The sequence below is a fragment of the Dendrobates tinctorius genome, unplaced genomic scaffold (genome assembly GCF_039654945.1).
Source record: "Dendrobates tinctorius isolate UK_male_01 unplaced genomic scaffold, ASM3965494v1 ptg000038l, whole genome shotgun sequence".
In the NCBI taxonomy this organism is placed as follows: domain Eukaryota; kingdom Metazoa; phylum Chordata; class Amphibia; order Anura; family Dendrobatidae; genus Dendrobates; species Dendrobates tinctorius.
The window spans coordinates 819770-836013 of NW_027361706.1; the positions used below are offsets into that span (position 1 = coordinate 819770).

The following is a 16244-nucleotide window of genomic DNA, read 5'->3' on the forward strand; positions in this document are numbered from 1 at the left end:
CGCGGCTGCAGCCTACCCGCGGCCGCTGCCATCTCGCTCCACCCCGCGGCAGCGACCTGTTACCCGCCACCCGCAGTCGCCCTGCTCTCACCAGTGTTCGCGGCAAGTACAGTGCCGCCGCCGGCCACCACTGTCCCGCACCGGTTCGCAGCAGGGGCCGAGCCTCTGCTGGCCGTGGACTCCCCGTCGCAGCCGTTAGCTGCGCGGGTGGTCTGTGATTCGCCACCCTACATCGCTGCCACTTGCCCCAGTCTGGGAACTGCGGCCCATCCGTCCAAGGACTCAGCCGGGGCCTGTGGGGCTCCAGTGTCATCAGAGCGCTGGAGCGTGCGAAGACTACGCCAACGCCTCAGCAACTGGGCCCAGCGACTACTACGCCGAAAGACCACCATCCCGAATGGCGAGGGACGCCTGGACGGCTAAGTTGACTATATATTTACGGACCCGTAGTCAGCCATACCGCGGCCCTATAGTGACCGGCTATTGCCGGAAGTAGTCGTGTTCTACCCGTTTGTGTTTGCTTGTTTTAGAGCCCCTGCGAGGGCAACCCGTGTCACTGTGGCACCCCTGAGGCTTCAGTCGCCACAGAGGTACTGCACCTCCTCCTGAGGTGTGGTGCCCCACCATCCAGGTAAGGTGAGAACTCCTGACCACGCTGCAACACTCGCATCCCACACAACATGGTAGTTCAGCAAAGCCACATTGCGGCTCCTTGCTTAGAGGGTAGCAGAGCACCTTTGGTGGTTCCCTGCTTGGAACACGAAACGTGCTGGGAGGCGGGTGGAGTTTAGACTACATAAAGAGCAGGAAGAGTTAGTTAGTCAGTCAGTCAGCGAGAGAGAGAGAGAGTCACTCGGAGAGGAGTGAGGATTCCTGGAAGAGGGATGGAGGAAGGAGTGCTGCAGCTGCCTCAGTGATCTGAGCCAGCTGGCACAGGAAAGGAAAGAAGGAGAAAGACATTGGACTGAAACCTGACCTTCTATGAGAGAGAGGGATTAGTACAGAATGAAGGAGAAAAATGGAACAGAGAGGACGTTGGTTAGAGGAGAACCCTGCCTAGAAGTTCTAAACGCAAGGCCGGGGCCCGGTCCCCGAGGTTGTATGGATACTGAAGGCTCTGCAGCAGACACCGGTAGAGTAGTGAGCTACTCCCATCTAAGACTTGGGGGCACAACAGCAACTTGGATAGTGAGCTGGGACTCAGGAGTAAGGCGTCCCCGAAGCAGGCTACAGCTGTCTGCTGTACAAGTAGAGTTCTTGGGAACATCTGTCAGGAGGCACTCCAGTGTAACTCAGTACTAGAAGTACTTCAGTAAAAGGCGCTATAGAGGAGACATTCAGAAAGGTACATGTTGGCGGAGTGTTCGAAGGGAGCATCCTATCTTGCCTGGAGGTTGACTGAGCCCAGGACCCGGAGGACACAGCACGGAGGCAGGCATCTGTGTGAACTGCAGACTGTGAGTAAAGCTTTGGAACTACATGCCCTGGTGTCCTCCACTTATTCCCGCATCACTACACCCTGCAAAGCTACATCTGGGCAACGGCCTCTACACCGCCTGTGCCTCTCCTCCATTGCTACATCTACACTGCCCTGGGACTACGGCTCCACCTGTGGGGAGCTTCACCATCTTGGCTGCAACCCACCACCAGTCCCAGAGGATCTGCATGCAGCGTCGGTCTAACACCTCACTTGCCGAACACCACAGGTGGCGTCACAAACTATTCATAAACTTTATTTCATTGTTCATTCACCCCCTTTTTTGCCATGGAGCCCCAGGGCCACGGACCGGGTCACAGCTTCCGTGACACTCCCATTGAGATCAACGGGTCCGATACCGAGTACCCCGCTAGGCCCTGGTGTCGGCGCTCCATTACCGCTTTTGGTGATCAAGCCGTGACTGAGGAAAGTTCCCTCTAGTCTTATAAAAGTTATTATAGAAAGCACCAAATTGTCTCGCGACTCGTCACTGCATCCTGCGTACCTGCAATTACCACAGTATCAACAATAAATATATTTATGTATACATTACGTATGCAAAGACCGCTACATGACTAAGTAAAGAATGAAGAGGTTAATTACCCATAATGACTGCCCGTGCTGTGACCACGTTCCCCAACGCACGTTTCGCTTGATATTTCGTCGCTTCCTCAGGGGGCTCCTGTCTCAATGGCTGCACTGCCTGGCACACAGTGAGTGCGCGATGACGTCATCACACACCCGCAGTGTCAGAGGCAGAGGGGAATGATGGGAGAGGAGGCATCAGCTGACGCTCTCTCCTCCATCATTGCTTTGAACCGGAACCACCATGAGCACCGCAGGAAAGGCTATTAAATGCAAGGCCGCTATTGCCTGGGAACCATGCAAGCCCCTCAGCATTGAAGATATTGAAGTAGCTCCTCCAAAGGCTCATGAAGTCAGAATAAATCGTGCAGAGCTTGCGATGGCCAACACAGTAACATCTGCAAAAAATTAGAGTTTGCATTTGGAGCTCAATCAGGACTGATGGATGATGGTGCAAGCAGATTTACCTGTAAAGGCAAAGCGATTTATCATTACGCATGCACAAGTACATTCACTGAATACACTGTGGTGTCTGACATTTACGTTGCCAATGTGGATGCCCGTGCCCTTGTTGAAGTTTGTCTTATAGGCTGTGGATTTTCTACTGGATATGGTGCAGCTGTCAACACTGCTAAGGTGACCAAGCGCTCTAGTTGTGCTGTTTTTGGCTTGGGAGGAGTTGGTTTTTCATCAATTGTAGGATGCAAGGATGCAAGCGCTACACGAATCATTGGAGTAGGTTCACATAAGGATAAGTATCCAAAAGCCTTACAACTGGGAGCCACTGAGTGCCTAAACCCAAAGGTTTACGATAAACCCATTCATGAGGTCATTACTGAGCTAACTAATGGAGGAGTGGATTTTGCCGTTGAATGTGCAGGACGCACTGAAACCATGCTGACTGCTCTCCAGTGTACTTACTGTGGAAATGGTGTTGCTTGTTTGCTCATGAAGTCAAAAGAAATCGTGCAGAGCTTGCGATGGCCCACACAGTAACATCTGCAAAAAATTAGAGTTTGCATTTGGAGCTCAATCAGGACTGATGGATGACGGTACAAGCAGATTTACCTGTAAAGGGAAAGCGATTTATCATTACTAGTGTTGAGCTTTCCGATACCGCAAGTATCGGGTATCGGCCGATATTAGCTGTATCGGAATTCCGATACTGACTTCCGATACTTTTTTCGTATCGGATAACGGAATGGGAAGTTCCCATAATGCTATCAGCCCGCTCGCTTTGATTCAGCCAATGGGAATCCTCAGAAGTGTGGGCACATCCTGTTAGGCATGTAAACTATTGGCATGGCTGTGATTGGCTGCTGAAATGATGTCATGATGCACTATAAAAGCCGCCGCCATTTCTGGTCACTCGGCTGTGAATTCAGTTAGGGACAGGCTGCTGTTGAAGACTGTGAGGGACAGTTAGAAATAGCGATTCTCAAAACAATATTGTGCTTTACCCAGGCTACATAAACCACCACTGTAGCTTTCTTTTCCCTAGCAGCAGTGTTCACAGCTGTCTGCAAGGGCTGTGTGAGTGCAGCTCACGCTGTGGAGTGGGTCCTGCAGCCACGTCTGGTTGTAGGCCGCCCAGCATGCCTCACTGCTGCCTCATACATATTTTTCTTTTTGAGCTGCTTATTTTTAAAAAATTCTATCTAGTGTGCTTCCATCCGTATCAATATACGTTGGTTGCAAACACTAGTAGTAGACAGCGGAGCCTTTCTGCAGCCTTTCAGTGCTAGTGCCCACTTAGCTGCACTATTCACGGCTGTCTGAGAGGTCTCTGACTGTGTGTGAGTGCAGCTCACGCTGAGTAGTGTGTCCTGCAGCTACGTCTGGTTGTAGGCTGCTCAGCGTGTCACTGCCTCACACATTTTTCTTTTATTGCAGCTCATTTTTTCTCCTATTAGTGTGCATCCATCCGTATCCATATATGGTGGTTGCAAACACTCTAGGAGTACACAGCGGAGCCTTTCTGCAGCCTGTCAGTGCTAGTGCCCACTTAGCTGCACTGTTCACGGCTGTCTGAGAGGTCTCTGACTGTGTGTGAGTGCAGCTCACGCTGAGTAGTGTGTCCGGCAGCTACGTCTGGTTGTAGGCTGCTCAGCGTGCGTCACTGCCTTGCACATATTTTTCTTTAATTGCAGCTCATTTTTTCTTCTCCTATTAGTGTGCATCCATCCATATCCATCTACATTGGTTGGTTGCAAACACTATATAGGAGTAGAGGAGCCTTTTTTCTGGCTTGTGCCCTTCAGCTGCAGCCAGATTAGTATTACCCACATTTTTTGGAGCCTCATCTTTTGCATTGTAGGTTACCTGCCTGCATTGTAATAGCTCCAGAAAGTTGGTGATACTCTCACTTTCAAATCTTTGATCACATCATTTTATTTTTTTTTTCCCCCAAAAAAAACAGCAAAGTTCACCAAACACTACAGTTGAAAGTTGTGTAGGCCACATTAGCTCCCATTAAAGTGTAGTCGATACACACACTTCATAAAATTAGTGTTTCTTATACCTGTAACCAGCTGTTCAGGAATAAGCACACTAAGGCCCCCCTTTGTACTTTTCTGCCTATCTTTCTCAGTCTAGCAAGATGAAGAAGGCAGGGAGTAAGGCACGTGGGCGTGGAGTTTCAGCAGGGAGAGGACGTGGGGATTCTGCAGGGAGAGGACGTGGGGAGTCTGTGCCTGCTGTTGGCACCAGTGAGTCAGCATCCCCCAGTTTTAGCAGGCAACAGTCCTTTATGCGCAGCTTTGTAGGACCTCACCGTACCCCACTGCTGCGGTAAAGGCAAAACGGGTGCTCCCAAGACTTGCAGTGCGTGGTCCTTTTTTGACACAGTTGCAGATGACATTTGCTTTGTCAAATGCAAGCTGTGTCATCAGAGAGTCAAAAGAGGGAAAAATGTCAGCAACCTCAATACCACTAATATGTGGAAACATGTGCGGACCAAGCACGAGGTGGAGTTACACAGACACACTGAAGACGTAGGCCAACGTACAGCACCACCTACCACCTCTTCAGCTCGTGTTGGGGCCTCTTCCTCCAGCTCACACACAGCTGGTTCGGCTTCCTCACAGGATCGCCAAGGAAGAACCTCTGGCACTGTTGTCCGGAGACCCTGTGACATTCCACCCACAGCACCACATTCCAAGTCATCCTCACACTCCCAGGCCACTCGACAGCCATCGGTAGCACAGGCATGGGAGAAAGGTGACCATACTCGGCAAACCATCCCCGAGCACAGGCTCTGAATGCTGGCATTGCCAAACTACTGGCACTTGAAATGCTGTCATTCAGGCTGGTGGAGACTGACACCTTCCGGGACTTCATGGCATTGGCGGTCCCACAATACACCGTGCCCAGCCGCTTTTATTTCAGCAGGCGAGCCGTCCCTGCCCTGCAGAAACATGTGGAGGCAAACATAAAACATGCGCTACTAAACGCCGTCAGTAGCAAGGTCCACCTGACCACCGATGCGTGGACCAGTAACCATGGACAGGGACACGATACCTTTCCCTCACTGCCCATTGGGTCAATGTTGCTGAGCCGGGTACAGATCTGGAGAGTGGCACTGTACGTGTTCTGCCATCTCCACGGATTGCAGGAATCCAGTCTGTACACATTGACTCCTCCTCCTATTCAAGTTCCTCTGAAACAGCGCAGCAGGAGCCTGTTATGACCGATATGAGCACAGCCGTGGCCAAACGTCAACAGGCCGTACTGAAATTAATTTCTTTGGGGAATCGAAGCCACACAGCGCAGGAGCTCTGGAATGCCATCAAGCAGGAGAGCGACGTGTGGTTTCTGCCAGCGAATCTCCAGCCGGGCTTGGTAGTGTGTGACAATGGCCGAAATCTGGTGGCAGCTCTTGGCCTTTGCAACCTCACTCACATCCCATGTCTGGCACATGTGCTCAACTTGGTCGTGCAGAGCTTTCTGAGCGACTATCCGGATCTTGATGCACTGCTGCACAAGGTCCGCATAGAGTGCGCTCACTTGCAGCGTTCCAGCACGGCAAGGTCGCGCCTTGCTGCTCTGCAGCGCCGATTACGCCTTCCGGAACATCGCATCATATGTGACTTACCCACCAGGTGGAATTCTACGTTACATATGTTGGAGCGGTTGTGTGAGCAGCAGGCAGCAGTCATGGAGTACCAGCTGCATCAGGCGCAAACAAGTCGCACTGTGCGCCGGTCACACTTCAGCACCACTGACTGGGCCTCTATGAAGGACATCTGCCTCGTTTTGCGTGCCTTCGATGATTCCACGCGGATGGCGAGTGCAGATGATGCACTAGTCAGCATGACTGTCCCCCTTATCTGTCTGCTTCAAAAAACACTGCAAGCACTAAGGGATGAGGTTTTGGAAGAGGTGGAGGATGAGGAGTCCCAAATGCCATCTGCTACTGGACAGTCTGCGCCACGTGCTTCCTCACAAAGGCCTAGGCAGGGGACACTTTGTGAGGCGGATGAGGAGGAGTCGATGGAGGAGGAAGACATCTCTCCAGAGGAGGGAGGTACACAAAGCTCTAATCAGTATGTACAGCGAGGGTGGGGAGATGCAGAGCAGGCAGAGATCACGCCTCAAGCAGGGGACAGCGGTTCTTTGGCAGTTGGGAGTCTTCAGCACATGGTTGACTTCATGCTGCAGTGCCTGAGAAACGACCGTCGCATCGCCCACATTCTCTATACGGCTGATTATTGGGTGTACACCCTCCTAGATCCTCGCTACCGGGACAACTTGCAAACCCTCACACCAACGTTGAACCGGGAGTATAAACTGCGGGAGTACCAAGACACACTGGTGCAGTCCATCATGTTTTCCATTCCACCCGACAGCAGTGGTGCTAGTGCTTTACAAAGCACCTCTGTGCGTCGAGCCAGTGGAGGAAACTCGGCACAAAGAGGGAGCAGAGGCAGAGCCTCAGCACAAGGCAAGACCACTATGGCCCAAATGTGGCAAAGTTTTGTGTGTCCGCCACAATTGTCTACACCATCACTGACGGCTCCAGTCAGCAGGAGGCAACGTTTCCATCAGATGGTGACAGACTACATGTCTTGCCCTGTGAGTGTACTCCCAGATGGCTCTTCCCCCTTCAAGTTTTGGGTCTCTAAGCTGGATACATGGCCAGAGCTTAGCCAGTATGCATTGGAGGTGCTGGCTTGCCCTGCTGCCAGTGTATTATCGGAACGCGTCTTTAATGCCGCAGGTGGTGTACTAACAGACCGTCGCACGCGACTTTCTTCCGATAACGTTGACCGGCTTACTTTTCTGAAAATGAACAAGGCCTGGATCTCCCCAGAATTTGCCAGTCCTCTTCCCGACTAAATAATTGGTTGGCAACTGTATCCAGGTCTCCTGTTGTGTTCATGTTTCTACCACCTGAATTATAATCCCTGGGCTTCAACACAGCCAGTTGTCGCTCAGATGTGTCGTCTGCACAGAGAAAAACACTAGCTCCTGTGTTATTGGGGTTCAGTAATGCCAGCTGCTCCCCTGCTGTGTGGACTGCAAAGTCTCCTGCTCCATCCACATTCAAACTACTACTGATTTTTAACCGTGCTTCACTTAGGCCTCTGGCTCCACTGTCTCTAGTAGTTCCCCTGGCCTCCAACCCCGCCAGTTGTTGCTCTGAAGTGGCGTCTGCACAATCCACACTTCTTCCTGAGTTACTGGGGCTCAGTCACGTCAGTTGATCCCCTGATGTGTGTCCGGCAAAGTCTCCTGGTCTGTCCACATTCCCATTACTAGTAGTATGAATGAGGACAGAGCAGGAGACCTTGCCGGACACACATCAGGGGATCAACTGACAGGACTGAGCCCAAGTAACATAGGAACAAGTGTGGATTGTGCTGACGCCACTTCAGAGCTGTCACTGGTGGGGTTGGAGGCCAGGGGAAATACTAGAGACAGTGGAGCCTGAGGCCTAAGTGGAGCACGGTTACAATCAGTAGTAGTCTACAACCTCTATAAAACAGGCTGCAAGTTGGCCTCAGCCTGCTCCATGCTTCATCCTGGGCTCCAACAACGCCAGTTGGTGTTCAGAAGTGCCGTCTTCACAGAACAAAACACACTAGCTCCTGTGTTAGTGGGATTCAGTAATGCCAGCTGTTCCCCTGCTGTGTAGACAGCAAAGTCTCCTGCTCCATCCACATGCCAACAACATCAGACCTCAGCCTGCTCCATGCCTCATCCTGTGCTCCAACAACGCCAGTTGGTGTTCAGAAGTGCCATTTTCACAGAGCAAAACACACTAGCTCCTGTGTTAGTGGGGTTCAGTAATGCCAGCTGTTCCCCTGCTGTGTAGACGGCAAAGTCTCCTGCTCCATCCACATGTCAACAACATCAGACCTCAGCCTGCTCCATGCCTCATCCTGTGCTCCAACAACGCCAGTTGGTGTTCAGAAGTGCCGTCTTCACAGAGCAAAACACACTAGCTCCTGTGTTAGTGGGGTTCAGTAATGCCAGCTGTTCCCCTGCTGTGTAGACGGCAAAGTCTCCTGCTCCATCCACATGCCAACAACATCAGACCTCAGCCTGCTCCATGCCTCATCCTGTGCTTCTACAACGCCAGTTGGTGTTCAGAAGTGCCGTCTTCACAGAGCAAAACACACTAGCTCCTGTGTTAGTGGGGTTCAGTAATGCCAGCTGTTCCCCTGCTGTGTGAATGGCAATGTCTCCTGCTGCCTCCAAACTCACACTGCAACGCATTTTCTCCTCGCTCCAAGTAGGCCTCAGCCTGCTCGGAGCATTGATCCTGGGCTACAACACAGCCAGTTGTAGCTTGGAAGTGCTGTCCGCACAGATTCAAACACTCGCTCCTGTGTCTGTGGGGTTCAGTAACGCCTGCTGTTCCCCTGCTATGTGGATGGCAAAGTCTCCTGCTGCCTCCAAAATCACACTACTACTGATTTTCCACCGTGCTCCACTTAGGCCTCTGGCTCTACTGTCTCTAGTATTTCCCCTGGCCTCCAACCCCGCCAGTCGCTGCTCTGAAGTGGCGTGTGCACAATCCACACTTGTTCCTGTGTTACTGTGGCTCAGGCACGTCAGTTGATTCACTGATGTGTGTCCGGCAATGTCTGCCGCTCTGTCCCCATTCCCATTACTAGTAGTCGGAACAAAAGCAGAAGAACATTAAGCATAAGACTAAAAATCTGAGCAAAGGATATTATCAAATTTATTAGCAGAAGAAGACTAAGCAGTGTATGGGGGGTGTTATGAAAGAGTCACCGAAGGAGGAAAAAACAAAAATACAAGCTAAGTCCAGAAAAACTGGAGAGGTTGGTAGCTATCGGATTGCAGACCCCTGATCCTATCCACAACAACTAACAGTAGCCGTGGGGGGTTCCTACGATGCCCTAGACCCCTTCGATCACAGCCGGAGAACAAAATAGGCCTAAAGAAAGAAAGGTGAAATCTAAACTGCCCCAGAGCAGACCCCAAAGCAATAGGCAGCCCCCAACAAATAATGACGGTGAAGCAAGATGAAAACACTAACACAGATAGAAAGATAGGTTGAGCAAACGATGGGGCCTAAGCTAACTAAAAAGGACAGGATAGAAAAGCTGCTGTCTGCAATCCGTAAAAAACCCTACCAAAAACCCTACCAAAAAATGTCCCAACCGTCTGATAGGAAAAACAGGCCCTGAAGTCGCTATATCAGCACTCAGGTAAATTCTGAAGACAGAGCCAAGAGACCACCATAGTATCTTTTACGGTTTCTGACAAACGCTTCCGAAAGAGAGCTGCCAAGGCACCATCATTCCAGGTAGTAAGGACCGCCCACTTTTGGAATTTTTGACAGTACAACTCTGCAGAATCCCGACCCTGGCTCAATGCCAGCAGGGCCTTTTCAGCCTGATCAATAGCATTAGGTTCATCATACAACAACCCCAAGGCTTGAAAAAATGCGTCCACATTAGTAAGAATAGGATCATCAGGTTTCAAAGAAATCCTGGGGATCGCCGCGCAGCAAAGAGATGACAATTTTAACCTGCTGCGCGGAGCTCCCCGACGAGTTAGGCTTCAAGGCAAAAAATAATTTACAATTATTCTTAAAATTCAAAAATTTAGACCGATCCCCAAAAACACATCAGGAGTAGGGTTCTTTGGTTCAGCAGCATGTGAATGAGCAAGATAGGCGGAAATTCCCCGCACTTCAGCAGTGAGCTGCTCCACACGATCAGGCAATTGCTTCATCTCCATTGAAAAAGAAAAAAAAAATTCCCCCTACGGCCTCAGAGACATAGAGGAAGAAATATACACAAAAAAAAAAAAAACATTCTGACAAACTCTCTTTTTTTTTTTTACAATTCTTTCCTGCTATTGAGTACCCTAGGATCTGCGGTATGGCTGGTAATTCTGTTATGAATGAGTCACCGAAGGAGGAAAAAACAAAAATACAAGCTAAGTCCAGAAAAACCGGAGAGGTTGGTAGCTATCAGATTGCAGACCCCTGATCCTATCCACAACAACTAACAGTAACCGTGGGGGGTTCCTACGATGCCCTAGACCCCTCGATCACAGCCAGAGAACTAAATAGGCCTAAAGAAAGAAAGGGGAAATCTAAACTGCCCCAGAGCAGACCCCAAAGCAATAGGCAGCCCCAACAAATAATGACGGTGAAGCAAGATGAAAACACTAACACAGATAGAAAGATAGGTTGAGCAAACGATGGGGCCCAAGCTAACTAAAAAGGACAGGATAGAAAAGCTGCTGTCTGCAATCCGTAAAAAACCCTACCAAAAAATGTCCCAACCGTCTGATAGGAAAAACAGGCCCTGAAGTCGCTATATCAGCACTCAGGTAAATTCTGAAGACAGAGCCAAGAGACAAAAATGGAACTCAGCACACCCCCGACCGGGGATGGCTGAACTCCAAAAAACAAGGTAAACAAAACAAAACTAATAAGTTCAATAGCAGAGCAAAAATTTATCTTTGGGAAGCAGGAATCAGACTGGTCTCCAAGAATCTATCAGAGAAATCACCAGCGACTCAGAAGGGCGTCGGCTGCCTTATATCCAGTCAGAATTTCCTGTTACCCAGTCATCATCTACCAGATCAGGTGTTTGGTAATCAGCCTCACTACCTTCCTTCACCAGAAGAGGGAGTTCATCAGACAGCGACGGTGAAGGGAAAAATGAACTCACAACAGGGGTGTGTCCGTTCCTCCTCGTGGTGCCCCTGGAAAAGGCCTGCTGCTGCAGGACAAACTGAACGCGGACAAATCCTGTTGTAAATCTTTTGTGACAGGCTGAACGGAAGGTGTAATCTTCAAACTTTTATAGATAACAACTACAGGAATGCCTGACACAAATAAGAATATGATGAAGAAGAATAGGAAGAAGATGAAGAAGTAGAATATGAAGAAGAGTAATAGTTGAATAAGAAGAATATGAAGAATGTAAAAAAAAAAAAGAAAAAGAAGAAAAAAAAGAAGAAAAAGAAGAAGAAGTTGATGAAAAAGATGCTGCTGCTGAGGATCATGAAGGAGAAAGTGTGGGAGAAGTAAAAAAGAAGGTAAAGAGCATGGAAGTAGTGAAACATACATATCTGACAAAAAATTAAAGACTTTAACATAGTCAATATCTTTGTAACTACGAACGTCTTTAAAAAAAAAAAAAATCCTGCTATTCCATTTGATTGGGCTAAACCTCTATGGCTTTAATGTCTCCTACACCTCCCACAATACATTCTACATTATTATTAGTTGTTTTTCTTCATGTAGAATTAACCTACAGGGAAAGAAAGGGTTTTTTTTAATTCCGATATTTCTGTTCCATTCACTTGAATGGGACTTCCGGGATCGGAATCTGCGATACCCGATACTTTTTTTTAGATCGGCCGATCCATTCCGATACGATATTTTTCAGTATCGGGTGGTATAGCTCAACACTAATCATTACGCATGCACAAGTACATTTACTGAATACACAGTGGTGTCTGACATTTGCGTTGCCAAAGTGGATGTGTGGCGCCCCTGAGGCTCAGTCGCCACAGAGGTACTGCACCTTCTCCTAAGGTGTAGTGCCCCACCACCTAGGTAAGTAGGGAACTCCTTTCCACACTCCAACACCTGCACCCCACACACAGGATAGTTCAGCAGGACCACATTGCGGCTCCATGCTTAGAGGGTAGCAGCGCACCTTTCGTGGGTCCTTGCTTCGTAACACGAGATGTGCTGGGAGGTGGGTGGAGTTGAGATATATAAAAGGTTGGGAAGGTTTAGAATTACAGATCAGTCTGGAGGTTCAGTCTGACAGAGGGTCAGAAAGGAAGGAAGGGAGCCACTCGGGAGGAGTGGGGATCCCTGGAAGAAGGGATGGAGGAAGGAGTGCTGCAGCTGCCTCAGTGACCTGATCCATCTGGCACGGAAAAGGAACAGAAGGAGAAAGACGTAGAACTGCAACCTAAGCTTCCATAAGAGAGAGAAGAAACAGTGCGGAACGAAGGAGTAGGAGAACAGAGAGGAGTTGTGGGTTGGAAGAGGAACCCTGCCTATAGGTTCTCAGCGCAAGGCCAGGGACCGGTCCCCGAGGTTGTATGGACACTTATGGTTCTGCAGCAGACACCGGTGGAGTAGTTGGCTGTAAATGCACTACTCCCATCTAAGACTTGGGGCACAACAGCAACTGAATAGAGAGCCAGGACTCCGGAGAAGGGAGTCCCCAAGAGAGGCTACAGCTGTCTGCCATACGAGTAGAGTTGTTAGGAACATCTGACAGGAGGAACTTCAGAGTACCACGGTGCTCGAGCTCTTCACACTAAAAGGCGCAATAGAGGAGTCGTTCAGGAAAGGTACATGTTGGCAGAGTGTTGGAGAGGATAATCCTGACTAGCCCGGGAGGTTGATTGAGTCTCTACCCCGGAGTCAGGCACCAGTGTGTACCATGAACTGTGAGTAAAGCTTTGGAACTGCAAGCCCTGGTGTCTTCCATTCATTTGTGCGCCAACACCGTCAGCACCGCTACATCTGGCTACCAACATTCCTCACACCGCCTACGCCTATACACTGTCCTGGGGTTACAGCTTCACCTGTGGGGAGCTACACCATCTATGCTGCAACACACCATCAGCCCCAGAGGATCTGCACGCAGCGTTGGCTTACCATCTTGCTTGCCAAACACCACAGGTGGCGTCACAAACTATCACATAAACTATATTACAAACCACCATTGATTTGGGCGCCCAGGGCCACGGACCGGGTCACAGCTGCTGTGACTTATCCCACTTACACTGGCCCGGTACCGAGTACCCCACAGTCCTTGGAGGGCGACCCAGATGCCCGTGCCCTTGTTGAAGTTTGTCTTATAGGCTGTGGATTTGCTACTGGATATGGTGCAGCTGTCAACACTGCTAAGGTGACCAAGCGCTCTAGTTGTGCTGTTTTTGGCTTGGGAGTAGTTGGTTGTTCAGCAATTGTAGGATGCAAGGATGCAAGCGCTACACGAATCATTGGCGTAGGTTCACATAAGGATAAGTATCCAAAAGCCCTACAACTGGGAGCCACTGAGTGCCTAAACCCAAAGGATTATGATAAACCCATCCATGAGGTCATTACGGAGCTAACTAACGGAGGAGTGGATTTTGCCATTGAATGTGCAGGACGCACTGAAACCATGCTGACTGCTCTCCAGTGTACTTACTGTGGAAATGGTGTTGCTGTTGTGTTGGGTGTGGCATCTCCCAAGGACACACTTTGTTTGCATCCAGGTTTGCTTGTCACAGGGCGTACCTTGAAAGGATCTATATTTGGAGGCTACAAGGGTTCTGATATCCCAAAACTGGTTACAGATTATATGAACAAAAGGAACAATCTGGAACATTTAGTAAGCAAGAAGCTAGCCCTGGAAAAAATCAATGAAGCATTTGAACTGCTTAGCAGTGGGGCAGGAGCTCGGAGTATTGTGATATTCTAATCGTACTGCAAGTGAAAATATGGAAGTAGACCATGGAGCTGTCCTTGTAGAAATGCACTTTACAGCTTCTGATTAATCATATCTTATATGCATACATTCTCCTATCTGATTGGTGTATGATTTTTTTGTTCACAGTGATAGAATCCACTTAAGAATTTCGGCATTTGCTTTGGTTCAACTTCTATACTAATGCAGACACCGGTATAGTTCAATGTGGCGGCGGTGGGGGGAGTCGCCACTAGCGGCAGGTGGGCCCCCCCGCCTCACGGGCCCCATAGCGGATGTGTGATGTGCCGCTACCCGGGGGCCCCTGGGTTAGCGGGGAACCTAGGCAGCTGCCTGGTCTGCCTGCCCCTAACGCCGTTACTGCTCCTGGGACTCGCCATGGTGGGAGGAAAGAGGATCAGGGTGAGGATTCTGTGGTCCAGACTCCTGGCTAGTGAGACTGGACCGTGTGGAAGACAGGTAGTGCTGGGAAATACTGGAAGCATTATCTGCCATTTAACCAACCACCTGTTTGCACTGATCTGGCTTTAAGAGTGGTGTCCTGCAACCCTCTGCAAAATGGGACAGGAACCTACGTCTCATGGATGATCATGTTTGTTGTGTTCCCAAAGCATGCATAGTTTCACTTGGCCAACGGCTTTGGCCTCTGCGTGCACCATCAGCAGCACGTAAACTTCTCTCTCCCTTACCCCACGCCTTGTGCTTTTTTAAATTACGTATATAATTTATGCATGCAAATTTTCTGGTATTAATAGGTAAAAGAAAATATGTTGCCTTGAAAAGGACTTTTGTTTTTAGCTTACAGCAGCAGTATACCTATGGAAGGCCTGTAAGGCAATAAATCCTGCCTGTATGCCTCTAATCCAAAACTACTTGAGAATGGCACTTGAGCACCCGCGATACTCAATCGAGTAACGAGTGTAACCAAGCACCACGATCAGTGGCGTAGCAACTGTTTGTGGCGCCCGGGGCGGTCGAAAAATTTGCCGCCCCTTTGGTCGTTGATAATACATAAGGGGCTGGGGGCCCCACCTATAGCGTCAGACAGAGGGCCCCCACCAAACAGCGCCACACAGAGGGTCCCCACCAAACAGCGCCACACAGAGGACCCCCACCAAACAGCGCCACACAGAGGGCCCCCACCAAACAGCGTCACACAGAGGGCCCCCACCAAACAGCGCCACACAGAGGGCCCCCACCAAACAGCGCCACACAGAGGGCCCCCACCAAACAGCGCCACACAGAGGGCCCCCACCAAACAGCGTCACAGAGGACCCCCACCAAACAGTGCCACACAGAGGGCCCCCACCAAACAGCGCCACACAGAGGGCCCCCACCAAACAGCGTCACACAGAGGGCCCCCACCAAACAGCGCCACACAGAGGACCCCCACCAAACACAGTCACAAAGAGGGCCCCCACCTACAGCGCCACACAGAGGGCCCCCACCACATAGCAAGTGCCAACCATGATGCTACCAAAGAAAGGAAACCAAAATAAATGTCTCACGAAGATAAACCCTGTATACCCGTCATTGCGAGGTGGTCACCTGCCCAGGACCCCCATGTATTAGCAAGAGCTGTGTGGATTAAAGATGTTTGTGTATTAATACCACAAATATCTGCCCGTCCCCAGTAAAGGTGGATTAACAGCGAAACCCTGTCTGCAATGAAACAATCCAATAAAATATCACAGAAGAAAATAATAAATCCAAAACCTGTTGGTCGCGTTGCTGTACGTCCTGGTGTGCAGTAGCGTGACAGCGCAAACACCGGCACCAGGGCATCCAGAAAGCTCATCCAGCAATTTGACCATTCTGCATTTATAATGCTTTTGCTTAAATTCAGCTTATTTACAGATGTAGCAGAGCCATGTTTGTCATTTGGCATAACTCACTCATCTAATATATAAAGCTCAAAGTGTGTATGTATATATGTACAGTTGTGGCCAAAAGTATTGACACCCCTGCAATTCTGTCAGGTAATACTCAGTTTCTTCCTGAAAATGATTGCAAACACAAATTCTTTGGTATTATTATCTTCATTTAATTTGTCTTAAATTAAAAAACACGAAAGAGAATGAAGCAAAAAGCAAAACATTGATCATTTCACACAAAACTCCAAAAATGGGCCAGACAAAAGTATTGGCACCCTCAGCCTAATACTTGGTTGCACAACCTTTAGCCAAAATAACTGCGACCAACCGCTTCCGGTAACCATCAATACGTTTCTTACAATGCTCTGCTGG

General features: G+C 49.5%; 1 protein-coding gene across 1 annotated transcript; it reads left to right on the forward strand.

The window, feature by feature from the left end:
* The first annotated feature begins 2503 nt into the window (after positions 1 to 2503).
* On the forward strand, positions 2504 to 13992 carry LOC141088160 (NADP-dependent alcohol dehydrogenase-like). The gene is made up of 2 exons (XM_073574085.1): positions 2504 to 2801; positions 13538 to 13992. Exons 1-2 carry the CDS (start codon positions 2504 to 2506, stop codon positions 13990 to 13992), a joined length of 753 nt encoding a protein of 250 aa, XP_073430186.1.
* The last annotated feature ends 2252 nt before the right edge of the window (positions 13993 to 16244 follow it).

Coding starts and splice junctions, on each gene's coding strand:
- LOC141088160 (XM_073574085.1), top strand. CDS start 2,504: ATGGATGATGGTGCAAGCAGATTTACCTGTAAAGGCAAAGCGATTTAT. Junction 2,802..13,537: donor TACACGAATCATTGGAGTAG/GTTCACATAAGG, acceptor TCATTGGCGTAG/GTTCACATAAGGATAAGTAT.